The sequence below is a fragment of the Canis aureus genome, chromosome 22 (assembly GCF_053574225.1).
Source record: "Canis aureus isolate CA01 chromosome 22, VMU_Caureus_v.1.0, whole genome shotgun sequence".
Lineage (NCBI taxonomy): Eukaryota > Metazoa > Chordata > Mammalia > Carnivora > Canidae > Canis > Canis aureus.
In genome coordinates, this window is record NC_135632.1 from 550,029 (window position 1) to 573,387 (window position 23,359).

General features: G+C 56.3%; 1 protein-coding gene across 1 annotated transcript in view; it reads left to right on the forward strand.

Moving 5' to 3' along the window:
- The first annotated feature begins 2,328 nt into the window (after positions 1-2,328).
- RARRES1 (retinoic acid receptor responder 1) overlaps positions 2,329-23,359 on the forward strand; it is a 35,315-nt gene continuing 14,284 nt past the window's right edge. Inside the window, exons 1-4 of the mRNA XM_077864555.1 lie at positions 2,329-2,659; positions 9,881-9,943; positions 10,732-10,915; positions 12,260-12,396. Of these exons, the coding sequence (XP_077720681.1) occupies positions 2,366-2,659; positions 9,881-9,943; positions 10,732-10,915; positions 12,260-12,396 (678 nt within the window). The 5' untranslated portion in view covers positions 2,329-2,365. The remainder of the gene's footprint in view (positions 2,660-9,880; positions 9,944-10,731; positions 10,916-12,259; positions 12,397-23,359) is intronic.

Here is a 23,359-nt window from a genome sequence, read left to right on the forward strand (position 1 = left end):
CCGACGAAAAGCGCCAGCCCCACCGCATTTGTCCAACCCCAGGTGTTCACTGGCCTCACTTAATGCAGATAATGGGCAGAAGAATGAAACCATGAACCTTTTCTTGGTTTGGATTTTTTTTAAACCCCCAAATAACATAAAAATAAATTTTAAAAATGCAACTTAGATTTAAAAAAGAAGTCCTGGAATAAACAATAACAATACTAAGGTAAAATGTCAGGTACTGAGGCCATGTGTGCTGCTTGCGGGGCCTCCTGCCGTCGGGCCGGGCCGGACACGGTCCAGGAGACCAGCAGGACCCGCAGCCCCCACCCCGCCCCCGGGCCGCTCCCCTGTGGTCACGGGGCGCCCCCGACCCTCAGGGAGAGGCTCACAGGGAGAGGCCGGGCGGGGGCTGCCCAGCGGGGCGCAAGTCCTTCCTCCCACCGCTCAGGCCCGAGCCCTGGGCGGGGCGCCCGCCCCCACCGCCCCTACTCTGGGGGTCGGGCTCCTACCGCGGGCTCCCGGCGCCCTGCCTGCTAGTCGGGGGCTGGGTGCGAACGGGGGCGCGTGCCTGGGCCCCGCCCCCCCCTCCCCGCGGCCCTGGGCTCCCCCCCCCCCGCGGCCCTGGGAACAGGTGCGCGTCCCTGGCCCCGCACCTGAGCCCGCGCACCTCAGGGTCCCCGCGCGGCGCCCTCCCGCCGGCGCCCCCTGCAGGCCCGCTAAGGACGCGGCTCCGTCGGGCCCATGGGCGCAGCGAGGCCCCAGCACCCCTGCCCGCCGGGCGGCCGCGTAGCAGCAGCGTGTCTCGCTCTTCGCGCGGCGCGTCCCGGGCGTGTGGGACGGAGTCGGGGCAGGGCGAGCGCTGCGGGCGGGCAGGTGCGGCAGGTGCGGCAGGTGCGGCAGGTGCGGCAGGAACCGACCCCCGGCCCGCCCGGCGCCCTCCGCTGAAGGCCCGTGTCCTCAACGGCGCTTCCTAATCGGTCCCTAGGGAGCTCGCGGTCGCAAATATTGACAATTCCTGGGGATTTTTTCCGAAGCACATGAAATTGTAAGTATTACTGGGGGCAGGGGCGACCTTAGGACACTCCACTCAGCAATCTGGCATCTTCTCAAACAGGAAAGAATAAGCTTCACGATCTGAAGCTTTACCGGAACATCCTTTGCTCGGAAAATGGAAACGGCCCCAACCTGCAGTTCCCTTTGCATCACAGTCTGTAAGTCGAGGACAGTGTCGCTTCGCTCCGGGCGCCGACTGTCCCGTCCAGGTGACTGGGGGGGAACAAAAGGCCGCGCCAGGCTCATCAGGGCGCGCACACCCGGTCCACAGAGACGGGGCTCCTCACCGGCCACCCCCACCCCGAAAGCGGGGCCCTGCTCTGGAAGGGGCCCTGGGAGGCCGCGGCCTCGGCGCCGGACTGGGATCCCCTGGGGCCCGCCCCCAGCTGCGGCCGGAGAGGTAAACCGAGGCACCGATGGGGAGAGCTCCGGCCTTTCCATGGCCCCTGTGGGTCCGAGTCCCTCAGGGACTCCTCCTCCGCAGGGTCTCCCCTCCTCCCGACCCCGCTTTCCTAGAGAAGGCCAGATGCCGGCTGACGCTTGTCCAGCCTGGGGGACCCCGCTGGCCCGCCCCGTGGAGGGGTCCCCGTGGAGGCGCGTCCCCGCGGAGGGGTCCCCTTCGGCGCTGGCTCAGCCCCGAGTTGTGGGATCTGCGGGGACCGGGAGGGGCCGCTCCAGGAGGGGCAGCTGAGGGCACGGCAGGCCCCCGGTCGGCCTTCGTCTCCCTTCCTGCGCTTCTCACCTGCTCTAGCGGAGTCCCCACACCCCCACATCCTCCCCACAGCGTCCCCGCATCCCCACATCCTGTTCAAGTCGTCTACGTCGGTAACTGCCCGGTGCTGAGCTGGGCGGGGTTCAGGGGGCGGGTCCCCGGCCAGCGGGAGGGCGGGGGGGGGGGGGGGACCCGGGGGCGGAGGGGAGGGGAGGGGAGGGGGACCCTGGGAGGAGGGCAGGGGCGGGGCGGCGAGGGGACTGAGGGGCATGGGGGTGAGGAGGGCAGGGCAGCGGCGGCGGGGGGACCCGGGGACCGGGGGTAGGGCAGGGAGGGGCGTGGGGGGGGACCGGGGGCGGCGGGCAGGGGCGGGGCTGCGGGGGGACCCGGGGGGCATGGGGGAGGGGAGGGCAGCAGCGGGGGGCGGGGGGGACCCGGGAGCGGAGGGGCGGGGCGGCGGGGCGGCGGGGGGACCCGGGGGCAAGGAAGAGGAGGGGCGGGGGTGACCGGGGGCGGCGGGCAGGGGCGGGCAGGGGCGGGCCCGCCGCCGCCTTATTTCCGCGAGCGCCGGCGCAGGCGGCGGGGAGGGAGCCGGGTCGGTGGAGCGCCGCGTCCATGCCGCCCGCCGCGTCCACGCCGCCCGCGCCCCGCCCCGGGGTCCCGCGGCCCTCCGCCCTGCTGCTGGCGCTGGCGCTGGCGCTGTGTCTGGCGGTGCCCGGGCTGCAGGCGGCGGGGCCGGGGCCGGGGCCGGGGCCGGGGCCGGGGCCGGGGTCGCCGGGGGTCCCCGGGGCCCCCCCGCCCGGGCTGCTGCGGCAGGCGGCGCGCGCGGCCCTGCACTTCCTCAACTTCCGCGCGGGCTCGCCCAGCGGGCTGCGGGTGCTGGCGGCCGTGCTGCGGGGCCGCGCCGCGGTGAGTGCGGGCGGGGGACCCGCGGCCCAGCCCCAGGGCGGCGCCCCTCCGCGGCCGGATCCCGCGACCCGGTGCCGGGCCCTCCCCGACGTGCGCGGGGATGTGGGGGGCCTCGTGCGGGGGGAGCTGGTGCGCGGGGGCCTCGGGGCGCGGGGGGGAGGTGGTGCGCGGGGGCCTCGGGGCGCAGGGGGAGGTGGTGCGCGGGGGCCTCGGGGCGCGGGGGGGAGGTGGTGCGCGGGGGCCTCGGGGCGCAGGGGGAGGTGGTGCGCGGGGGCCTCGGGGCGCAGGGGGAGGTGGTGCGCGGGGGCCTCGGGGCGCAGGGGGGAGGTGGTGCGCGGGGCCTCGGGGTGCCGGGGGAGGTGGTGCGCGGGGGCCTCGGGGCGCGGGGGGGAGGTGGTGCGCGGGGGCCTCGGGGCGCAGGGGGAGGTGGTGCGCGGGGGCCTCGGGGTGCAGGAGGCGGTGGTGCGCGGGGGCCTCGGGGTGCAGGGGGAGGTGGTGCGCGGGGGCCTCGGGGTGCAGGGGGAGGTGGTGCGCGGGGGCCTCGGGGTGCAGGGGGAGGTGGTGCGCGGGGGCCTCGGGGTGCCGGGGGGGGGGAGCTGGTGCGCGGGGGGGGGCCCTCGGACCCCGGACCCGGCGGCCGCGAACCCAGGGGGCGGGAAGGCGGCGGGCTGCGGGCGGGCCCTGGGGACCTCAGGCTGTGCGCCTGCAGCCGCGCCGGTCCCCCGCCGGGTCCCCCCCCCCCGGACCCCGCCCGGACCCCACCGGGTCCCCGCCCGCCGCCCCCCAAAGCGGCGACGCTCTTGCCCGGAGGCCGCAGAGAGCCCACAAAGCCCGCAGACTCGGCCTCGGAGAATCTAGAAGCGAGTGTAGACCGTAGGCTCTTGCCAGGTGGCGCCGGGACGTTGGGTCAGGGTCGCACGGGGGTCGGAGGCCTCCGGAAGCGCAGCCTGTGGCCCTCAGAGGTTCTCCCCGGTACCCGAGGTGGTCACACTTATTGAGCGATGAAATCAAAATCTTTCCTAGAAAAAGCCAACCTCCCCTGCCCCCCGTTTTAAGGATCCTTGTTGTCTGGGGGGGGGGGGTCAGCCTCACTAGTTGCGGGAGGAGCGGGCGGCGGGGAGGGGAGGGGCCGGCGGGGAGCGCAGAGGGCCGGGCGGTTTGCTCCCCGGCTGCCCCCGGAGTGAGCCCCCCTGCGGGAAGCCCGGCTCTCAATTCCCAGGAACTCTTTTCTTCCTTCCAAGACCACGAAAAACCCACCAGCACTTTGCTTTTCGATGCATTTAGTCACCTCCTTGGGAGAAAGCTCAGTAGGTGGCATCTTTCACCAAATAAGCTCCCAGAACCCACGTGAGTTAAGTAAAAATTCCCCTTCCTTTCCAGAAGGGCTGAGCGAGCGTCCTCCATGTGTCATAGTGTAGCGTTCCTGAATTTTAAGGGCATTCTTCCTTTGAGCAAAAAAGGGGGGGGCAGTAAATCATAAATCAGAGGCCCCTATGCCTGGGGAGGGGCGAATAGGCAGGGAAGCAGGGCGTGACTCCGGGAAAGGTCACCTTCCCGTGTCGTTCGGTTGACCTGTTTCTGAAAGGGGGTATGAGTACTTCCAACCGAGGAGCCCGGAGAGAGCTCGCTGACTTTCGGGGCCTCGACTCTCTGGGGAGTAAAGTGGTTTCAGGGTTTCCCAGGAATTCAGAGAGTTTTCCCCAGGGCCGTGCCATCCTCAAACATCCCCCTGAACGGGGCCCACTTTTACAGGTGACCAAGGCAGGCCGGGACGGGGGTGTCTTGTGGCCGTGACCCGTCGGGGTCCTCGGGGTGGCACAGGCCCCGCAGGGGCGGCTGGAGTAAGGGGGGGGTCGTAGGAGCTCAGACTGCACCCCTGCTCTGCCTCCGTGAGCCCCGGGGCCGGGTCTTCTCTGCCTGTTTCCTCATTTGGAACAGAGAGGATCGCGCCCTGCCCGCCGCGCCTCGCGTCTTTAAGAGTCTAGGAGATGGGGGAGGGAGCGGCCGGGAAATCCGCGACGGGAGTTGCTGCTCCACTGAGGGCGACCCTGAGCATCGCTCCGTGCGACCGCGGCCCTGGTCCTCCTTGGGGTGGGTCGGCGGCAGCCCCGTTGAGATATGTCCCGCCGAGGCGTGTGGGCCGGGGCACCTGGGCCAGGGGCGCAGACGCCGCCCTGCAGAGCCTTAGGCCCGGTGGCCGCAGGAGTTTCCGCTTCCCGGACAAGCACAGGCCCGGTTGTGACGGTTGTGACAGAGGTGGAAGGTGGCACCTCCCAGGGGGAGGGCTCGGCTGTACCCAGGGTCCCGTGCCTCGTGCCACGACTCCAGGGTGAGCGGTGCCTGGGCCCGGGGGCAGGTGCGGCCGCGGGGAGCCCCCCCACACCCCCATCCTCACCCCCCGGGGACACCCCCCTGCAGGCCAGGCCAGGCAGAGTGAGTGGCCCGAGGAAGCCCGTTCCGCAGCTTGCGGGGACCTTGCGGGGAGCTGCTTGGTTTCTAACAAGCCGCGTGGAGCGCAGTGTGGACGTGAGTGGGAGTGGGCTGCTCGGGAGACGCTCTCGGATCCGCGGTTATGAGCGAGGCGGCGGGAGGAGCGCGGCTCCGGCCTGGGAGCCGCAAGGCTTCCTGACCCGATCCACGCGGGTCCTCGGTCCCGCAGGACTGTCTCACCTCGGGAACGCTGTCGCCATCCTGTGGTGAAGTCCAGCGGCGCCGTGGTAGGAAGTGGGGCCAACCTTCCAGAAGAAATCCGAGCGGCCCAGAGGCCCCATGAGCTCGGGGTGGCTCGCTAGGTGCAGGGAGAGCTCGCGGTGCCCGGCCCCTGGTGCCACCCCTTCTCCGGCTCCCCCACAAGCAGGGGTGGCCCGTGGCACGGGGTCGTGGCCCGCCGGGCAGGCTGGCACCCACGGCCCTGGGTCGCCCACCAGCCCCCACCCCCCACAGGCTGCTGTCCCCGCGCCCCATGCAGCCCACGCCAGGCCAGGCCTCCCGCGGGGTCCCCCGGCCGGGAGGGGGCCGCCCTGCGGCTTGGTCACCCACGGGATCACCCCCGCACTTCCTGGCTCGTGTGTTCGGGACACGGAGGTTTCGCCCACACCCCGAGTGCTTATGCTGACATCCTGTGAGTGTAGTGGGGTGGACGGACAAGGCCATTTCGCCGTCACCCCCGGCAGCTCTTCCAGTGGGGATCATCTGTGATTTCGGGGAGCACTTGGAGTCCGGAGCGTGATCGGCTGCTTCTGCTCCCACTCTTCAGGGCGCCTGTGACGGTTGGTTGGCAATTAGGTGGTCGGGGTAGCGGGCACGAGCGAGTCTGCGAGCAAAACCCGGGCTTCTGGCTCAGGCCAGCGCCGGGGCCCACGCTCTGGGCTGTGGGCAGCCGCCCTCGCGCGTGGCTGGGCCGCGGGCACTCAGGACAGCGCTTTACTACGGGAACCTTCCCTGTGGTTTCCCAATCCTTAGTTCGCTGGAGGAAGCCTCCTCGCTGCTGTTACCACGTCACAAAACACGGGTGATTTGCAGGATGAACCTGGCGTTTCTGGGGCCTTCCCGGGGCCTTGGGGAGGAAGCATAAGGTCCCCACAGCACGGGCACAGATACACGCCCTCCCACCCTCGTGGGCCTTGCTTGTGCTGAGAAGGCACAGGTGCACTGGGGGTCCTCTCCCTCCCCCCTGCCCCCACAGGTTCCCCCCCCCCCCCGTCCCCTCCACCCTCCCCCACAGGTGCACCGGGGTCCACACCCACCCTCCCCCACAGGTGCACCGGGGTCCCCACCCACCCTCCCCCACAGGTGCACAGGGGTCCCCTCCCCCCTCCCCCACAGGTGCATCCGTTGTCCCCACCCACCCTCCCCCACAGGTGCATGGGGTCCCCACCCACCCTCCCCCACAGGTGCACCGGGGTCCCCACCCACCCTCCCCCACAGGTGTACCGGGGTCCCCTCCCCCCTCCCCCACAGGTGCACGGGGGTCCTCACCCCCCTCCCCCACAGGTGCACCCTGGCCCCCCCCCCGCCCTCCCCCACAGCACCCAGCTGGTCTGCAGGCTCTGGCTGCAGGTCTGGCGTGGGTTGGGAAAGGGCCACCTGGCCCCGATGGCAAAGTCAGGCCTCCTGGCGCCAGGCCCGTCACTCACGCCAGCTGCGCCCAGATGAGCTGGGAAGTAGGACTGCTTCTGAGCACCTGGTGATAAACGTGTGGCCAAGGAGGCCTCCTAGCCGGGCGATGTGTGATCACAGCTCCCTGGTGGTGGGTGCCCTGCAGCCGGGTGCCCCCCTTGGCAGCACGGCTGCCACTTGCTTCTGCCACTCCCCAGGGGACCCCCCCCAGCATAGGGCCCCGGAAGCAGCAGAACCAACACTGGGTCAGCCACCTCCAGCGCTGGCAGGGCCGTGGGGAATCTGGCCTCCCGCGGAGGTAGAGGGGAGCCCGGGGTCACGCCGCCGCAGCCCTTTCCTCTCAGGTGGGGACCCCTAGCTGTGTGGGCTTTGCCGCGCTCTGCGCCCTGCTGTCTCCCTGCAGGGTCTCCTGAGACCCCATGGCCTGGCCTGTCTGGTGGTCACCGTCCTTCGTCCCGTGGATGATCTGCTCCGCGCGGAGCCCATGGGGCTCGGCCGCTGCATCCCGGGTCCTCCCGCCCCTGGCCCGGCCCCACCGGACCACCCCTAAGGGGCCGCTCTCCCACTCTCCCACCTGCGCAGGGCCACTGGCCTGGCCTGTAGGGAAATCCGATGGCCTGTCCCCAGCCACGCCCTGCCACAGATGCCTGCTGTGTGGAGCCGCCCCCCAGCTCCCCCTGCTGCCTCGACACCCCTTCCCCCCCGCCCCCCTCCCCTCACCCGACTTCCCCCCACCCCGCTCCCCCCAGCTCTCCGGCTGCCCCTACCCCCTGCTCCCCCCACTCCCGACTGCCCCCCCAGCTCCCCCTGGCTCCCCCCTTGTGGGACTCTCCCCCCCACCCCATGGGATTCCCTCCCCGCTCTGCCCGATGCAGCTCCCCCTTCCCCTGCCCCCCACCCGCTGCTCCCCGCCAAGGCCACAGGGGCCAAGGCCACAGGGCGGTGCTGTCCCAGCCTAGGAGAGGCCCAGCTGCCCTGCATTTCCCCAGAGGCGGTTTCCTCTCCCGAGCTCCAGGTCGTGGGCACCGCCTCGGGGTGCTGGGCTTCCTGGGGCCCCTTCCCCCCCACGTCCCAGCAGCGTCAGGGCTGTTAGGCCCCGGTGAGACCCTCCGTCCCGTCCCTCCCCTCCCGCCTGCCGCTCAAGCTCCTGGGCCCACCTGCAGGAGTCACGCCCGTGCCGGAGAGCGGGGGCCCCGGACCTGGGGTGGCCTCGCAGTGGGCGGCTCTAACTTCTTCCTTAAAGTGTATTTTTATTCTTTATAAAGCCTTTATTTACTCATCTATTTTAGAAAGTGTGCATGAGTGGGGGGGACGGGGGGCTCCGTGCTCAAGCCCACCGCCCGCCACCAACCCTGATGCGGCTGCGACCCCGCGGCCCCGCGACCCTGACCCGAGCTGGAAGCGGCCGCCCCCAGCCGCCGGGCACCGCCGCCCCCGGTGTAACGTCTTTCCGTGGCAGAGCAGCTCCCGCGACGGGGACGGTGACGGTGACGGGGACGGGGACGGGGACGGGGCAGGCGTGGACGCCCCAGGACCCCGCGTGCGCTGCCGCCTCAGGTGTGGCCGCGGTGCCCCGGGTCGGGCTGCTCCCCCGCACAGGGTGGGCCTGCGCCCCGGGCCCTGATCTGGCTGCCGGGGACCCTGTGGCCCCGCACGTCCGGTCCCGCTCCCGCTGAGCCCGGGCAGGCCTTGGGCCTCGACGGCCACGTCCTCGGCTCCCACTCAGCCGCCGGCCGCTCCCGCCCCTGCCGGCTCAGCCCGGGCCGCGGCAGCAGAGTCCCCGAGCCCAGCGGGATCCCGACCGCGGGCCCAAGCCGGGCGTGCGGGGGGCTCTGGGGGCGGCCCAGGGCGCTGCAGCGGCGGGGCCCACGGGGAGCTCAGTCTGCACCGGCCCCGCCCGCCCGCGCCCCCCTCCCTCACGGCCCCTCCCTCACGGCCTCCCCCTCACGGCCTCCCCCTCAAGGCCTCCCCCTCAAGGCCTCCTCCTCAAGGCCCCCCCCCCCACGGCCTCCCCCTCACGGCCTCCCCCTCAAGGCCTCCTCCTCAAGGCCCCCCCCCCACGGCCTCCCCCTCACGGCCTCCCCCTCAAGGCCTCCTCCTCAAGGCCTCCTCCTCAAGGCCCCCCCCCACGGCCTCCCCCTCACGGCCTCCCCCTCACGGCCTCCCCCTCAAGGCCTCCTCCTCAAGGCCTCCTCCTCAAGGCCCCCCCCCACGGCCTCCCCCTCACGGCCTCCCCCTCACGGCCTCCCCCTCAAGGCCTCCTCCTCAAGGCCCCCCCCCACGGCCTCCCCCTCACGGCCTCCCCCCAGGGCCCCCCCCTCCCGTCACGGCCCCTCCCTCACGGCCCCTCCCTCACGGCCTCCCCCTCACGGCCTCCTCTCACGGCCTCCCCCTCACGGCCTCCCCCTCAAGGCCTCCTCCTCAAGGCCCCCCCCCCATGGCCTCCCCCTCACGGCCTCCCCCTCACGGCCTCCCCCCACGGCCTCCCCCTCACGGCCTCCCCCTCAAGGCCCCCCCCCCACGGCCTCCCCCTCACGGCCTCCCCCTCACGGCCTCCCCCTCAAGGCCTCCTCCTCAAGGCCCCCCCCCCACGGCCTCCCCCTCACGGCCTCCCCCTCACAGCCTCCCCCCCACGGCCTCCCCCTCACGGCCCCCCCTCACGGCCTCCCCCTCAGGGCCCCCCCTCACAGCCTCCCCCCAGGGCGGCCTCCTCCACCCTTCTGCCCCCCACCCGAGGCCCGTAGTTTGCTCCCCGCACACCGTGGCGCCCCTTCCCCGTGAGCACCCCCCCCCCCAGGCAAGGGCGCCCCCCGACCGCTTCCCTTCCTGGGCCCTTCCTGAGGGGTGTGTCGCTAGCGAGCGGGAGGCTCGGGCGGACCAGGCTTTGCCACCTTTTCTCCTGGTAAAAGGTCACGGATTCTGGGGCGGCCGCCTGCGCCCAGGGGGGAGCCCGAGTCCCGGGATCGAGTCCCGCGGGGCGCCCGCTCCCTCCGCCCGCCCCCGCCCGTCTGTGCGTCTCGGGAATGAAGAGGATCCTCGACAGGACCGCCTGGGGCCTGCGGGCGGCCACGTGTTGCCGCTGAGGCCGCGTCTCTGTTGCAGGTTGACGCGCGGAGGACCTGCCGGGTGGACCTGGAGTTCACGGCCGAGCGCTACGGCCCCGAGGTGAGCGGCCGCGGGGTCCCCGAGGGCCGGCGCCCGGGGTACGGGGGTGTCGGGTGGAGGGCGCGGGGCGTGGAAGCGTGGAGCTGCCCCGGCGGCGGCCCCGGCGACCGCGAGCTCCACACCCGGCGATGGGCCCGCAGGTGGGAGCAGCAGGAGGCCCCGCCCGGAGGCGAAGGCGCGGTGCCCGCCCCCCCCCGCAGCGCGTCTACACCGCAACGCGCACAAACGCCCTCACAAACGCCCTCGAGCCGGCCCTGTTCCACGACGTCCCCGCCCTCCCCTCGGATCCAGATCCAGCCGTGATCTCGAAGGTTCCTGGGAGGCACGGAGTCAGCGTGGAGCCAGGGCCGGGGCGTCGGGCCCACGTGAGCTCAGGGCCCGGCCCGCGGGGCGGGGTGAGAAGCTGTGGCTCGTGTTCACGGGGAGCAGCCTCCTCCCGAGTGCAGGCCTGACGTAGCGTCGCGTCACCTTGGCGCCCGGCGTGCAGCGAGCGCCCTCCCGCCTCGAGGCCGGAACCACGTGGTCTGCAGCGCACGTCACGACTCGTCTTCCGAGCAGGCCCGCGCCGTCAAGTGGCGGCGTCAGCCAGCAGGACTGTACGCTGGGGGTGAAGGACTGTTGTCCTCCCGGCTGCGCGCAGAAGTCCCCTTGCACAGCCAGGCCCCTGCGGGTGCTGCACCCACGTGTCCCTCCTGCCCCACGCGGGCGCTCCTCAGGCTTGTGTGCGGTGGCGGGCGGGCACATGCTGGCCTGGGCCGCCCTGGTTAATGCCACCGTCTTTATTGCAGGTGGCCGACGGACGTTTGGGGAGATGCTCTGCTCGAGTGGTTTTCAGGCATCAGAAGCCCAGGCCGGCCGTTAACGTGACTTGCACTCGGTTCATGGAGACGAGCAGGAGGCGGCGGGAGGATTTCCTGCTGTACAAGCGCGCCAAGCGGCTCCGAGCCCCGCTGGGGGCGACCAGCATACCCGGTACGGTCGGGCGCCCCTGTTGAGGGGCCATCGCCACGTCTCACCCCCTCACCTGCTCCTGCAGGACGCGGAAGGGCCTTGGGGGAGCTGCAGCCCAACGCAGCTGACCCCACTAGGTCAGGAGCTAATGGGCGGTGGCGCCGTCTTGGAGGAGTGAGGCCCAGCTCCCCGCCCCCCACCCGCCTCCACCCCGGCTCCCACGCCAGGCGCAGCCCTTACTGGCAGATCCAATTTGCAAAACCGCAAGAGTCCTCGGAGGCGGGGACGTGGGCTCGGGTGTTGAGCCTGCTTCCGCCGCCCTCCCCCGCCTCCCCACCCACCTCCCCCTCCGCCTGGCTAGGCCTCGACTCTAAGGGCCCTGTGGTCTCTCCCTTGCCCAGACTAGAGTTCCAGGGACCTGCAGGCAGAGTGCGGCCCCTTGCCTTCCTAGGTTCAGAAGCCTGGACGATTCTCCTAATGGTTCTCTGACAGCTCAGCTAAGTCCTGTTCCTAGGGATTATGAGGGACGGTTCAGAGCCTTAGTTGCAGTAGAATTTGCTCATGTTTAGGACTGTCCGAAACAAGTGGGCTAATGACTGAGGCTTAAAATGTACGGTCACTTCAGGATTTTTTCCGCGTTAACATTAGCTGGAGAAATGAACTTTGATATATTCTCCTTAAAACACAAAGTTTACAGATTGTGCAGGACCTTTCCTTTGAATATTTGCTACAAGATCACTACATTTGGGACATTTTCAATAGTGCAGGTGGATCCCGTTATGTTCAGTCCATAAGCCCTATGCGCCCCCAAGGGTCATTCTCTAACAATTGAACTTAGTGTGGCACGAAGGTCCAAAAGCTTTTCTAATAGCATCTTTCTATTTTTTAAAAGATTTTATTTATTTCTCTATGAGAGACACAGAGAGAGGTGGAGAAACAGGATTCCTGCGGGGACCCCCATACGGGACTTGATCCTGGGACCCCGGGGTCACGCCCTGGGCTGGAGGCAGACGCTCCACCACTGAGACACCCAGGCGTCCCTTTTCAATCTAATTTTAAAATGCTTCTCAACTAACAAGATTTTAGATCAACTTTGAGTATCGTCGCAGCTCTGACTTTGCATTAATATGACACGACAAATAGCCCTTAATTTTGTTAGGGTAGCCTTGCTCAGCAGGACAGGTTGAAGCACATAAATCTCCATGTGAAGTGGACACAGATCAGAGCAGATGACACGTCTGGCGCCAGAGACGACTGAGTGGCTGGCCTGTGCTCCTGTGTCCTTACTGAGACCCACGACACTGTCCCCGAGATGCCATAATGATAACGTGAGAATGTGCTGGTTCTTCTCCCCCGCCCTCCCAGACAGTCACGGATGGATCGATCCCTCCCTGAGACCCATCTGGGATTTGGCTTTTCTCGGCAGCTCTTACGTGATGTGGGAGAGGACGACGCAGACGTTACACTACTACATGGCGCAGCTCAGCAGTGTGAACCAATGGGTGAGCAAAACCCTGAGAACCAGTCCCCGTCCCAAGAGCTACAACCAGTGCAGTGTCCTGAGACTGAATTAATGTGCATTTCTGGTTTTCCGGCAACAATTTTACTTGCTTTTGACTCAGAGAATCTCCCCAGGCCTGCAATGGCCCAGGTCTAGTTCTAGAGGTGGTGAATGAAGCAGTGAACAGAAAACAGGGCGTCGCTGCCCCCCCCCACCCCCCGGAGTTAATTCTGCTGAGAGAAGATCAAGACGGTGGGCGGATAAACAGTTAATATGGAGCAGATGGTGGTGGTAGGAAGCGCTCTGGAAACCACCGGGGAGAAGGGGATGCAAGGGATCGGTGGGCTCACGACTCCCCTTGTCTCGAGTAAGGCCCCTTGGCTTTGAGCGGGGTGGCCGTGGAGCAGAGGCCACGGGAAGTGAGAGAGCCGGGCCTCCGTGAGCGGAGAGTGCGAGGGCCCGGGGACTTGAGGGCAGCAAGTGGTCGGCGGGCCGGGGCATGGCAGAGGGGCTTCTGCGACTGCCCCAGGGTCCGCGAGGGTGCCAGAAGGTGCGATCACAGGGAGCGCAGGTCCCCAAGGCCTCCCCGGCCGGGGACGAGCCCTCCCTTTTACTGTTTAGAGGGTTTTCGCACGGGAGCATCGGCACCTGACTTAGGCCCATCGTTCTGGCTGCTGCGCTGCGAACAGCCCTGGGGAGACAGCAGCGGAGGCGGGGAGACCAGCGACGCCTGCAACGACCTAGGCAAGGCGGGGGGCACTGGACCGGGTGGCAGCAGCGGGCTCACTGCCGATCCGCCGGTACTGAGTGTGTTCGGAGGGCACAGATTTGCCCGTCGCCCAGTACACACTTTTCACACTTCATTCTTTAAGTGTAGTTGACAGTCAGCGTCCCGTTAGTTTCAGGCGCTCGCTGTGGCGAGTGTCCACGTGGGCACACTAGCCAGCGCTCCCCTGCACACTGTGGCCGTCGGTCACTGCGCGCGTCACTCCCGTGTGACTGGCTGTATCCCACGGGCTGCGCTTTCCATCGCCACGATTGATTGATCGATGGGTTTCTGGCCGCGGGTTCGCACCTCTTAACTCCCTTTGCCTGATTCCCCCATTTCCCCCCTTCCCCGCGCTGGGAACGTCGGTTCTCTGGATTCGCGACTCTGGCTGGTTGGATTTTTATATTCCACATGTAAGTGAAATCATGTCTTTTCTCTGCTGACGGACTTCATTACTCAGCGCACCTCGGTCCATCCACGTGGCGGCAATGGGCGGGATCTCCTTGGTTCATAGCAGAGTCTCTTCCGCTCCCGCCGTGCCTCGCCTTCCCAGGCGTCCCTCACCAGTGGTGGGCACCTACGTTGCTTTCACGTCGTCGTGGCTAATTGCAAAGTTGGTTCACCGCAGGGAACCCGAGCTGTGTTTATCTTTTCCATTGGGTGTTTCCATGTTCTCTGCGTAAATAGCAGTTGGTGGAACTAGGGGACTGCGCAGTGTTTCTATTTCGAGTGTTTCTGCGGGACCTCCTTGCTGTTTCCCACGGTGGCTGCACAGTGGACGTTCCCACGAGCAGAGTGCGAGGATTCCTTTCCTCCTCTTCCTTGCCAACACGCGGGTTCCCGGTCTTTCCGAGCTGCGAGGTGCTGTCTCCTTGGGGTTTGGATTTGCATCTCCCTGATGATGAGCGACGGGGAGCGGCTTTTCATGTGTCTGTTGACGTCTGTTACCTTTGAAGAAATGCCTCTTCAGGTCCTCTGCCCAATTTTAATGGGATTGTTGGTTTTTGTTGGGCAGGAGGGTTGTTGAGTTGAATGAGTCCTTTATATATTTTGGATATAATTAACCCCTGATCTGAGAGAACATTCTTAATTCTCCTTTAGTCAGTAGGTTTTTTGTCTTGTTGAGGTTTTCTTTGCTGTGTTAAACTTTTTTCTGTTGGTGTAGTCCTAGGAGTTGGTTTTTGCTTTTGATTCCCTCGCCTCAGGAGACATATCCACAACTATGCTGCTAAAAGCAGTGTCCAAAATATGCTGCCTGTGCGGTTTTTTTAGGAGTTTTACGGTTTCGGGTCTTGGATCTGTTAAGTCTCCGTGTGTGGTGTAAGAAAGTGGTCCGGTTGCTCTCTTGTGTGCATCTGTCCAGTTTTCCCAACACCCTTTGTGGAAGAAACCGCCTCTTCTGCATTATACGTTCTTGACTCCTCTGTCATGGATCAGTTGACCGTGTGGGTAGGCGTGGGATTATTCCTGGGCTCTCGATTCTGTTCCATTGATCCGTATGTCTCTTCCTGGGCCGGAACCATCCCACTTTGATGACTGTGGCTTTGCGGTGTGGCTTCATCTGGAATGGTGGTATTTCCAGTTTTGTTTTTCTTTGTCAAGATTGCTTTGGTTCTTTGAGGTCTCTTGCGGTTCCACACAAGCTTAGGATGATTTATTCTAGTCCTGTGAGTAACGCTATTGGTATTTTTATAGAGATTACATTAAATCTGTGGGTTGCTTTGGGCAAAAAGAACATTTTAACGATGCTCTTCCAGTTCATAAGCATGGGACGTCTTTCCATTTGTTTGGGTTGTCTTCACTGCCTTTCAGCAGTGTCTTGTCAGTGTCAGCGTCTAGGTCTTTCACCTCCTTGGTTAAATATATTCCTAGGTTTTTTATTCTTTTTGGTACAAGTGTCAGTGAAATTGTTTTCTTGATTTCTCTTTCTGCTACTTCATTTTAAGTGTAGAGAAATGCAACAGATTTCCATATATTAGTTTTGTATTCTGGAGGTTTTCTGAACTCATTTATTCTAATCATTTTTTGGTGGAGTCTTTAGGGTTTTCTATATATAGTATATGTCATCTGGAAATAATGAAAGTTTCGCCTTTTCCTTACCAATTTGGATGATCTTATTCTTGTCTGATTTGCTGTGGCCAAAGTCACAGACGTTGCTGCCTGTGTTCTCCTCTAGGATTTTGATGGATTCCTGTCTCACAGTTAGATCTTCATCCATTTTGAGTTTATCTTTGTGTGTGGTGTCAGAGGATGGTCCATTCTTTCATCCTGCACGTGACTGTCCAATTTTCCCAACACCGTTTATTAAAGAGACTCTCCTTTTTCCAGTGAATAGTCTTTCCTGCTTTGTCGAATATTAGTTGACCACAGAGTTGGGGGCCCATTTCTGGGTTCTCTATTCGGTTCCATTGATCTTTGTGTTTGTTTTTGTGCCAGTACCACACTGTTTTGATGATCACAGCTTTTAGTACAGCTTGAAATATGGAATTACAATGCCTCCAGCTTCGGTTTTCTTTTCCCACCTTACTTTGGTTATTCTGGGTCTTTTCTGGTTCCACACAAATTTTAGGACTGTTTGTTCCAGCTCCATGAAAAATGTCGGTAGTATTTTGATAGGGATTGCACTGAATGTGTAGATTTCTCTAGGAAGCATAGACATTTTAACAATATTTGTTCTTCCAATCCATGAGCATGGAATGTTTTTCCATTTCTTTGTGTCTTCCTCAATTTCTTTCAGAAGTGTTCTGCAGTTTTCAGAGGACAGATCTTATACCTCTTTGATTAGGTTTATTCCTAGGTATCGTATGGATTTTGGTGCAATTGTAAATGGGATCGATTCCTGATTTCTCTTTCTTCAGTCTCATTGTTAGTGTATAGAAATGCAACAGATTTCTGGGCATTGATTTTATATCCTTCCACATTGCTGAATTCCTGTATGAGTTCTAGCAATTTTTGGGTAGAGTCTCTTGGTTTTCCACATAAAGTATCATGTTATCTGTGAAGAGTGAGAGTGCTGCAAGTAGGGCTCCCAGGACTATGTTAAATAGAAGTGGTGAGAGTGGACATCCTTGTCTTTCTCTTGATCTTACAGAAAATCTTTCAGTTTTTCACCATTGAGTGTGATGGTAGCTGTGGGCTTTTCTGAGGCGTGTTTCCTATAAACCCACTTTATTGAGAGTTTTTATCGTGAATAGATATATTTCGTCAGATGCTTTTTCTACAATCTACAGAGATGATCATGTGGTTTTTATCCTTTCCCTTGTTGAGATGATGTATAATGATTGATTTGCAAATGTTGAACCACTATTACATTCTTTGAATAAATCCCACTTGTGTTGAATGATCTTTTTAATGTATAGTTGGTATCAGTTTGCTAATATTTTGTTAAGTATTTTTGCATGTATATTCACTAGAAATACCACTAGAAATATTGACCTGTGGTTTTCTTTTCTTTCTTCTTTTTTTTGTAGTGTCTTTATCTGGTTTGGGTATCAGGGTAATGCTGGCCTGATTCTGACTTTTGTTGGGAGTTTTTATTACTACAGATTCAATTTTCTTACTAGTAATTGATCTATTCAAATTTTTTATTTCTTCCTGGTTCAATTTTGTAGGATTGTATGTTTCTAAAAATTTATCCATTTTTTCTAAATCTATCCATTTATCCATTTTTTCTAATCCATGTATCTATTAGACACATTTTTCTGTGTCTAATATTTGGCACATACTTCTTCTTAATATTTTCTTCTAATCCTTTGTATTTTTGTGGTGTCAGTAGTTTTTCTGCTTCATTTCTGATTTTGAGTCCTCTTTTTTTAAATTGATGGCTCTATCTAAAGAGTTATAAATTTTGTTTATCTTTTCAAAGAACCAGCCCTTGGTTTCACTAATCTTTTTTATTGTTTCTTCAGTCTATATTTAATTTCTTTCTGCTCTAATTTTTATTATTTCTTTCTTCTATTAGCTTTGGCTTTGTTTGTTCTTTTTCTAGCTGCTGTAGGGGTAAGTTTGTTGTTTGTGATTTTTCTTATTTTTTATCATTGTTTTTTAAAATTATTTTCCATATGAATTTCCTTTTTTTTTCATTGCTGGTTTTGATGTATTTTATTGCCAGTAGTAAATTGACTCATAAAACTTAACAAAACTTTTATTTTTTTTATTTTTTTTTTATTATTTATTTATGATAGGCACACAGTGAGAGAGAGAGAGGCAGAGACACAGGCAGAGGGAGAAGCAGGCTCCATGCACCGGGAGCCCGATGTGGGATTCGATCCTGGGTCTCCAGGATCGCACCCTGGGCCAAAGGCAGGCGCTAAACCGCCGCGCCACCCAGGGATCCCTTAACAAAACTTTTTAAAGAATGTATGAAAAAAAAAAAAAAAAGAATGTATGACATTCCCTTGTACAATCATTTTGTTAGTTCCTTTATGTCATTTAATAACATTAAACAAACCTGTTAACCCCCACAACAAATCATTTCTTTTAGGAAAAGGTATTGAAGAGATACTAACTGAATTGATCTCAGATGTTTGTTCACACAAGTATTCTTTCTTTGTAGTTAGCTTACTCTGAAAGCTCTTTGTATTTTTTAAATCATAATTTCTTTTTTTTAATGATTTTTTATTTTTTTTATTTATGATAGTCACAGAGAGAGAGAGAGAGAGGCAGAGACACAGGCAGAGGGAGAAGCAGGCTCCATGCACCGGGAGCCCGACGTGGGATTCGATCCCGGGTCTCCAGGATTGTGCCCTGGGCCAAAGGCAGGAGCCAAACCGCTGCACCACCCAGGGATCCCTAAATCATAATTTCAGTATAGTTAACAGTGTTATGAGTTTCAGGTGTCAAATGTAGTGATTCAGCAATTCTCTATATTACTTGGTGCTCATCATGATAAGTGTACTTTTTTTAAAACAAATATTTTATTTATTTATTTGAGAGAGAGTGTGTGAGGGGAGAGAGAGAGACAAGCAGACTTCAGGCTGAGCCCAGAGCCTGATGTGGGGCTTGATCTCATGACCCTAGGATCATGACCTAAGCTGAAACCGAGAGTCCCAGTTTTCCCAATAGCATTTGTTGAAGAAACGCCCTTTTACCAATTGTCTATTTTTGCCGCCTTTGTAAAAAGTTAATTGACCATATAATTGTGGGTTTATTCCTGGGCTGTCTAATCTGTTCCAATGACCTATGTGTCTGTTTCTGGGCCGGCGCCATACTGTTCTGATTATTACAGCTTTGTAGTGTATCTTGAAGTCTGGGAGTGTGATAGCTTCAGTTATGTTATTTTCTAGATAGCTTTAGCCATCCAAGGTCTTTTTTTCCATACAAAGTTTAGGGTTGTCTGTTCTAGTTCTGTGAAAAATGCTGTTAACACTTTTATAAGGACTACATTAAGTATGTAGATCACTTTGGGTGGGATAGGCCTTTTAACAGTATTGTTTCTTCCAATCCGTGAGCATGGAATATTTTTACTTTTGTATCTGTCGTCCTCAATTTCATCCATTAATTCTTTATAGTTTTCAGCAAATAGGACTTTTACTTCCTTGATTAAGTTTATTCTTAGGTATTTTATACTTTTTGGTGCAATTATAAATGGGATTGTTTCTTCATTTCTGCTACTTCATTATTTGTATAGAAATGCAGCAGATTTGGGATGCCTGGGTGGCTCAGCGGTTGAGCGTCTGCCATCGGCTCAGGGCGTGATCCTGGAGTCCTGGGATCAAGTCCTGCATCAGGCGCTCGGCAGGGAGCCTGCTTCTCCCTCTGCCTGTGTCTCTGCCTCTCTCTCTCTGTCTCTCGTGAATAAAGAAAATCCTTTTTAAAAATGCAGATTTCAAAAAAAAATGCAGATTTCTGTACATTGATTTTTGTATCCTGTGACCTTACTGAATTCATTAATCAGTTCAGTAGTTTTTTGGTGGAGTCTTTAGAATTTTCTACATATAGTATCATGTCATCTGCAAATAGTGAAAGTTGTACTTCTTCCCTATAATTTGGATGCCCTTTATTTCTTGTCTGATTGCTGCAGCTAGGGCTCCAGGACTGTGTTGAATAAAGGGGTGAGAGTGGACATCTGTCTGGTTCCAGACTTTAGGGGGAAAGCTCTCAGGTTTTCACCATTACATATGATGCCAACTGTGAGTTTTTCATTTATGGCCTTTATTATGTGGTATATTCCTTGTAAACCTACTTTGTTGAGGTTTTTTTTTTTTATCATGAATGGATGTTGTATTTTGTCAAATGCTTTTTCTGGGCCTATTAAAATGATCATATGGTTTTTATCCTTTGTCTTGTTGATGTGATGAATCAGTTTGATTTGCAAATATTGAACCACCCTTGCATCCCAGGAATAAATCCCACTTGATTCTGATTAATGCTTTTTTAAATGTATTATTGTAGTTCTCTTTCTTTGTGGTGTCTTTATCTGGTTTTGACATCAGGGTAATGATCACAAAATGAATTCGTTAGCTTTCTTTCCTCTTCTGTTTTTTGGAATACTTGGATAATAATAGGTATAAACTCTTCTGAATGGTAGAATTCACCTGTGAAGCCTTCTGGTCCCGCACTTCTGTTTGTTGGGTTTTTTGATTACTGATTCAATTTCATTGCTGATTGCCGGTCTTTTCAAATTTTCTATTTCTTCCTGATTCAGTTTTGGGATGTTATATGCTTCCAGGAATTTATCTGTTTCTTTTACATTATCTAATTCGTTGGCAAAGGATTTTTAATAATATTATCTAATAATCCTTCGTATTTCTGTGATGTCAATTGTTATTCCTCCTCTTTCCATTCTCATTTTGAGTCCTCTTTCTCTATTAAAGATTTTATTTATTGATTCATGAGAGAGACACAGGTGGAGCGAGAAGCAGGCTCCCTATGGGGAGCCTGATGTGGGACTTGATGCCAGGACCCCAGGGGCACGCTCTGAGCCAAAGGCAGACATTCAACCACTGAACCAACCACCCAGGCATCCCCTCTCTTTTTTTAATGAGTGCCTAAAGATTTATCAATTTTGTTGATCTTTTCAAAGAACTCGTCCTGTTTTTTTTTTTTAAAGACTTTATTTATTTATTCATAGAGATGCAGAGAGAGAGAGGCAGAGACACAGGCAGAGGGAGAAGCAGGCTCCATGCAGAGAGCCTGACATGGGACTCGATCCAAGGTCTCCAGGATCACGCCCTGGGCTGCAGGCGGCGCTAAATCGCTGTGCCACGGGGGCTGCCCCTCGTCCTGGTTTTATTGATCTGTTCTATTGCTTTTTTCAGTTTCTATTTTATTTCAGCTCTAATCTTTAAAATGTCCTTCCTTCTACTGGTTTTGGGTTTTGTTATTTTTCTTGCTCCTTTGGATGTAAGGTTATTTATTTGAGATTTTGATTGTTTCTTGAGGTAGACCTGTATAGCTATAAAGTTCCCTCTTAGAACTGCTTTTCCTACATCGCAAAGATATTGGACTATTGTGTTTTCATATTTATTTGTCTCCATGTATTTTATTTCCCCTTTGATTTCTTGGTTGACACATTCATTGTTTAGTAGCATGTTATTTAACCTCCATGTATTTGTGCTCTTTCCAGGTTTTTCTTGTGGTTAATTGCTAGTTTCATAGTATTATGGTCAGAAAAGATGTATGGTATGACTCTGATCTTTTTGAATATATTGAGACTTGTTTCATGACCTAATATGTAATCTATTCTGGAGAATGTTCCATGTGTACATGAAAAGAATGTGTATTCTGTTGTTTTTGGGTGAAATATTCTGTATGTGTTAGATCTATCTGGTCCGATGAATCATTCAAAGCCACTGTTTCCTGGTTGATTATCTGTTTGGATGATCTGTCCGTTTATTTGAGTGTCAAAGTACCCTACTATTATTGTATTACTTACTATTAGTTACTTCCTCTGTGTTTGTTACTAGTTGGTTTATGTATTTTGGTGCTCCCATGTTTGGTACATAAGTATTTACATTTTTTAAAACTTCCTGTTGGATTATTCCCTTGATACTGTCCTTCTTTGTTCCTTGTTACAATCTTTGCTTTCAAATCTATTTTGTCTGATATGAGTATTACTATCCTGTTTTCTTTTCCCCTCCCCTTGCATGATAAATATTTTTTTATCTTCACTTTCAGTCTGCACGTGTCTAGGACTGAAACAAGTCCCTTGTAGGCAGTACAGAGATGGATCTTGCTTTTTTTATTCATTGCATCACCCTGTGTCTTTTTTTTTTTAATTTATTTATTTATTTTTTTTTATTTTTTATTTTATTTTAAATTTTATTTATTTATGATAGTCACAGAGAGAGAGAGAGAGAGAGAGAAAGAGAGAGAGAGGCAGAGACACAGGCAGAGGGAGAAGCAGGCTCCATGCACTGGGAGCCTGACGTGGGATTCGATCCCGGGTCTCCAGGATCGCGCCCTGGGCCAAAGGCAGGCACCAAACCGCTGCGCCACCCAGGGGTCCCTACCCTGTGTCTTTTGATGGGAATATTTACTCCATTTACATTCATAGTATGATTGAGGTATGTACTTATTGCCATTTTGTTACTTGTTCTATGGTTGTTTTTGTATTTTGTCTCTGTTCCTATTTTTCTCTTGTTCTCTTTTCTCATCTTTCTTTGGTGATATACTTGGATTCCTTTGTCTTTATTATTTTGCATATCTGTTACTGGATTTTAATTTCCAGTTACCATTAGGTTTATATATAACATCCTATGCATATAGCAGACTATAATAAGTCAATGGTCACTTAAGTTTGAACCCATTCTTTACTTGTCTTCCCATGTTTTAGGTATATGGTATAACATTTTACATCCTTTTATTTGGTGAGTCCTTGACTGATTTTTATAGATATACTCAATTTTACCACTTTTGTGCTTCCTACTTTTCTTACTCCTCTACTTGTGGTCTTTCTTTTCCACACAAAGTCCCCCATTAACATTTCCAATAGGGCTGATTTAATGGTGATGGACTTTTTTTTTTTTTTTTTTTTTTTTTTTTTTTACTTTTGTCTGGGAAACTCTTTCTCTCCATTTCTGAATCAAAGCCTTGTAGGGTAAAGTATATATGTTTTTAAAGATTTATTAATTTTAGAAAGAGTGAGCGAGCACAGTGAGGAGAGGCGGAGGGTGAGAGAGAGAGAATCCCAAGCAGACTCCTTGCTGAGCATGGAGCCCAAGGTGTGTCTTCATCTCACGACTCTGAGATAACAACCTGAGCCAAAACCAAGAGTCAGACGCCCAACTGACTGTGCCTCCCAGGCGCCCCTGGAAAGAGTACTTTTACTTTGGGTTGCAGATTTCTTTCTTTCAGCATTTGAAATATATCACGCCCCTCTCTTCTGACCTGCATAGTTTCTGCTGAAAACTCAGCTGATAGCTTTAAGCTTGTATGTAACTGTTTTCTTTTTACTGCTGCTTTTAAAATTCTTATTACTACTTATTGCCATTTTAATTACTATGTGTCTTGCTGTCGACCTCATTGGGTTGTTAGTGTTGGAGGCTCTGTGTGCCTCCTAGATCTGGATTTCATTTTCCTTCCCCAGATTAGGGAAGTTTTCAATATTATTTGACATAAATTTTCTACCCCCTTTTCTCTTTTTCTTCTTAGATCTCCTATAAAGCAGATGTTATTATGCTTGATGGTGTTGCTGAATTCCCTAAGTCTATTTTCATTTTTTATTATTATATTTTCTTTTCTTCTGTTAGGCTTGATTGCTTTCCATTACTCTCTCCTCCAGGGCTAATCAATTTTTCTGCTTCCTCTTGTTTACTGTTTGGTTTTTTTTTTCTATCTAGCATATTTTAAGTTTCAGTTATGAGTTCTTTTTTTTTTAATTTTTATTTATTTATGATAGTCACAGAGAGAGAGAGAGAGGCAGAGACATAGGCAGAGGGAGAAGCAGGCTCCATGCACCGGGAGCCCGACATGGGATTCGATCCCGGGTCCCCAGGATCGCGCCCTGGGCCAAAGGCAGGCGCCAAACCGCTGCGCCACCCAGGGATCCCTCAGTTATGAGTTCTTCATTTCTGATTGGTTCTTTCTTTTTCCTGTCTCTTTGTTGAGGGTCTTGCTGAAATCCTCCACTCTTTTCTCAAGTCCAGTGAGATATCTTTATGACCATTACTTCAAATTCTCTGTGAGGCATATTACTTATCTCCATTTCATTTAGCTCTCTTGCTGTGGTTTTGTTGTATTCTTTCACTTGGGA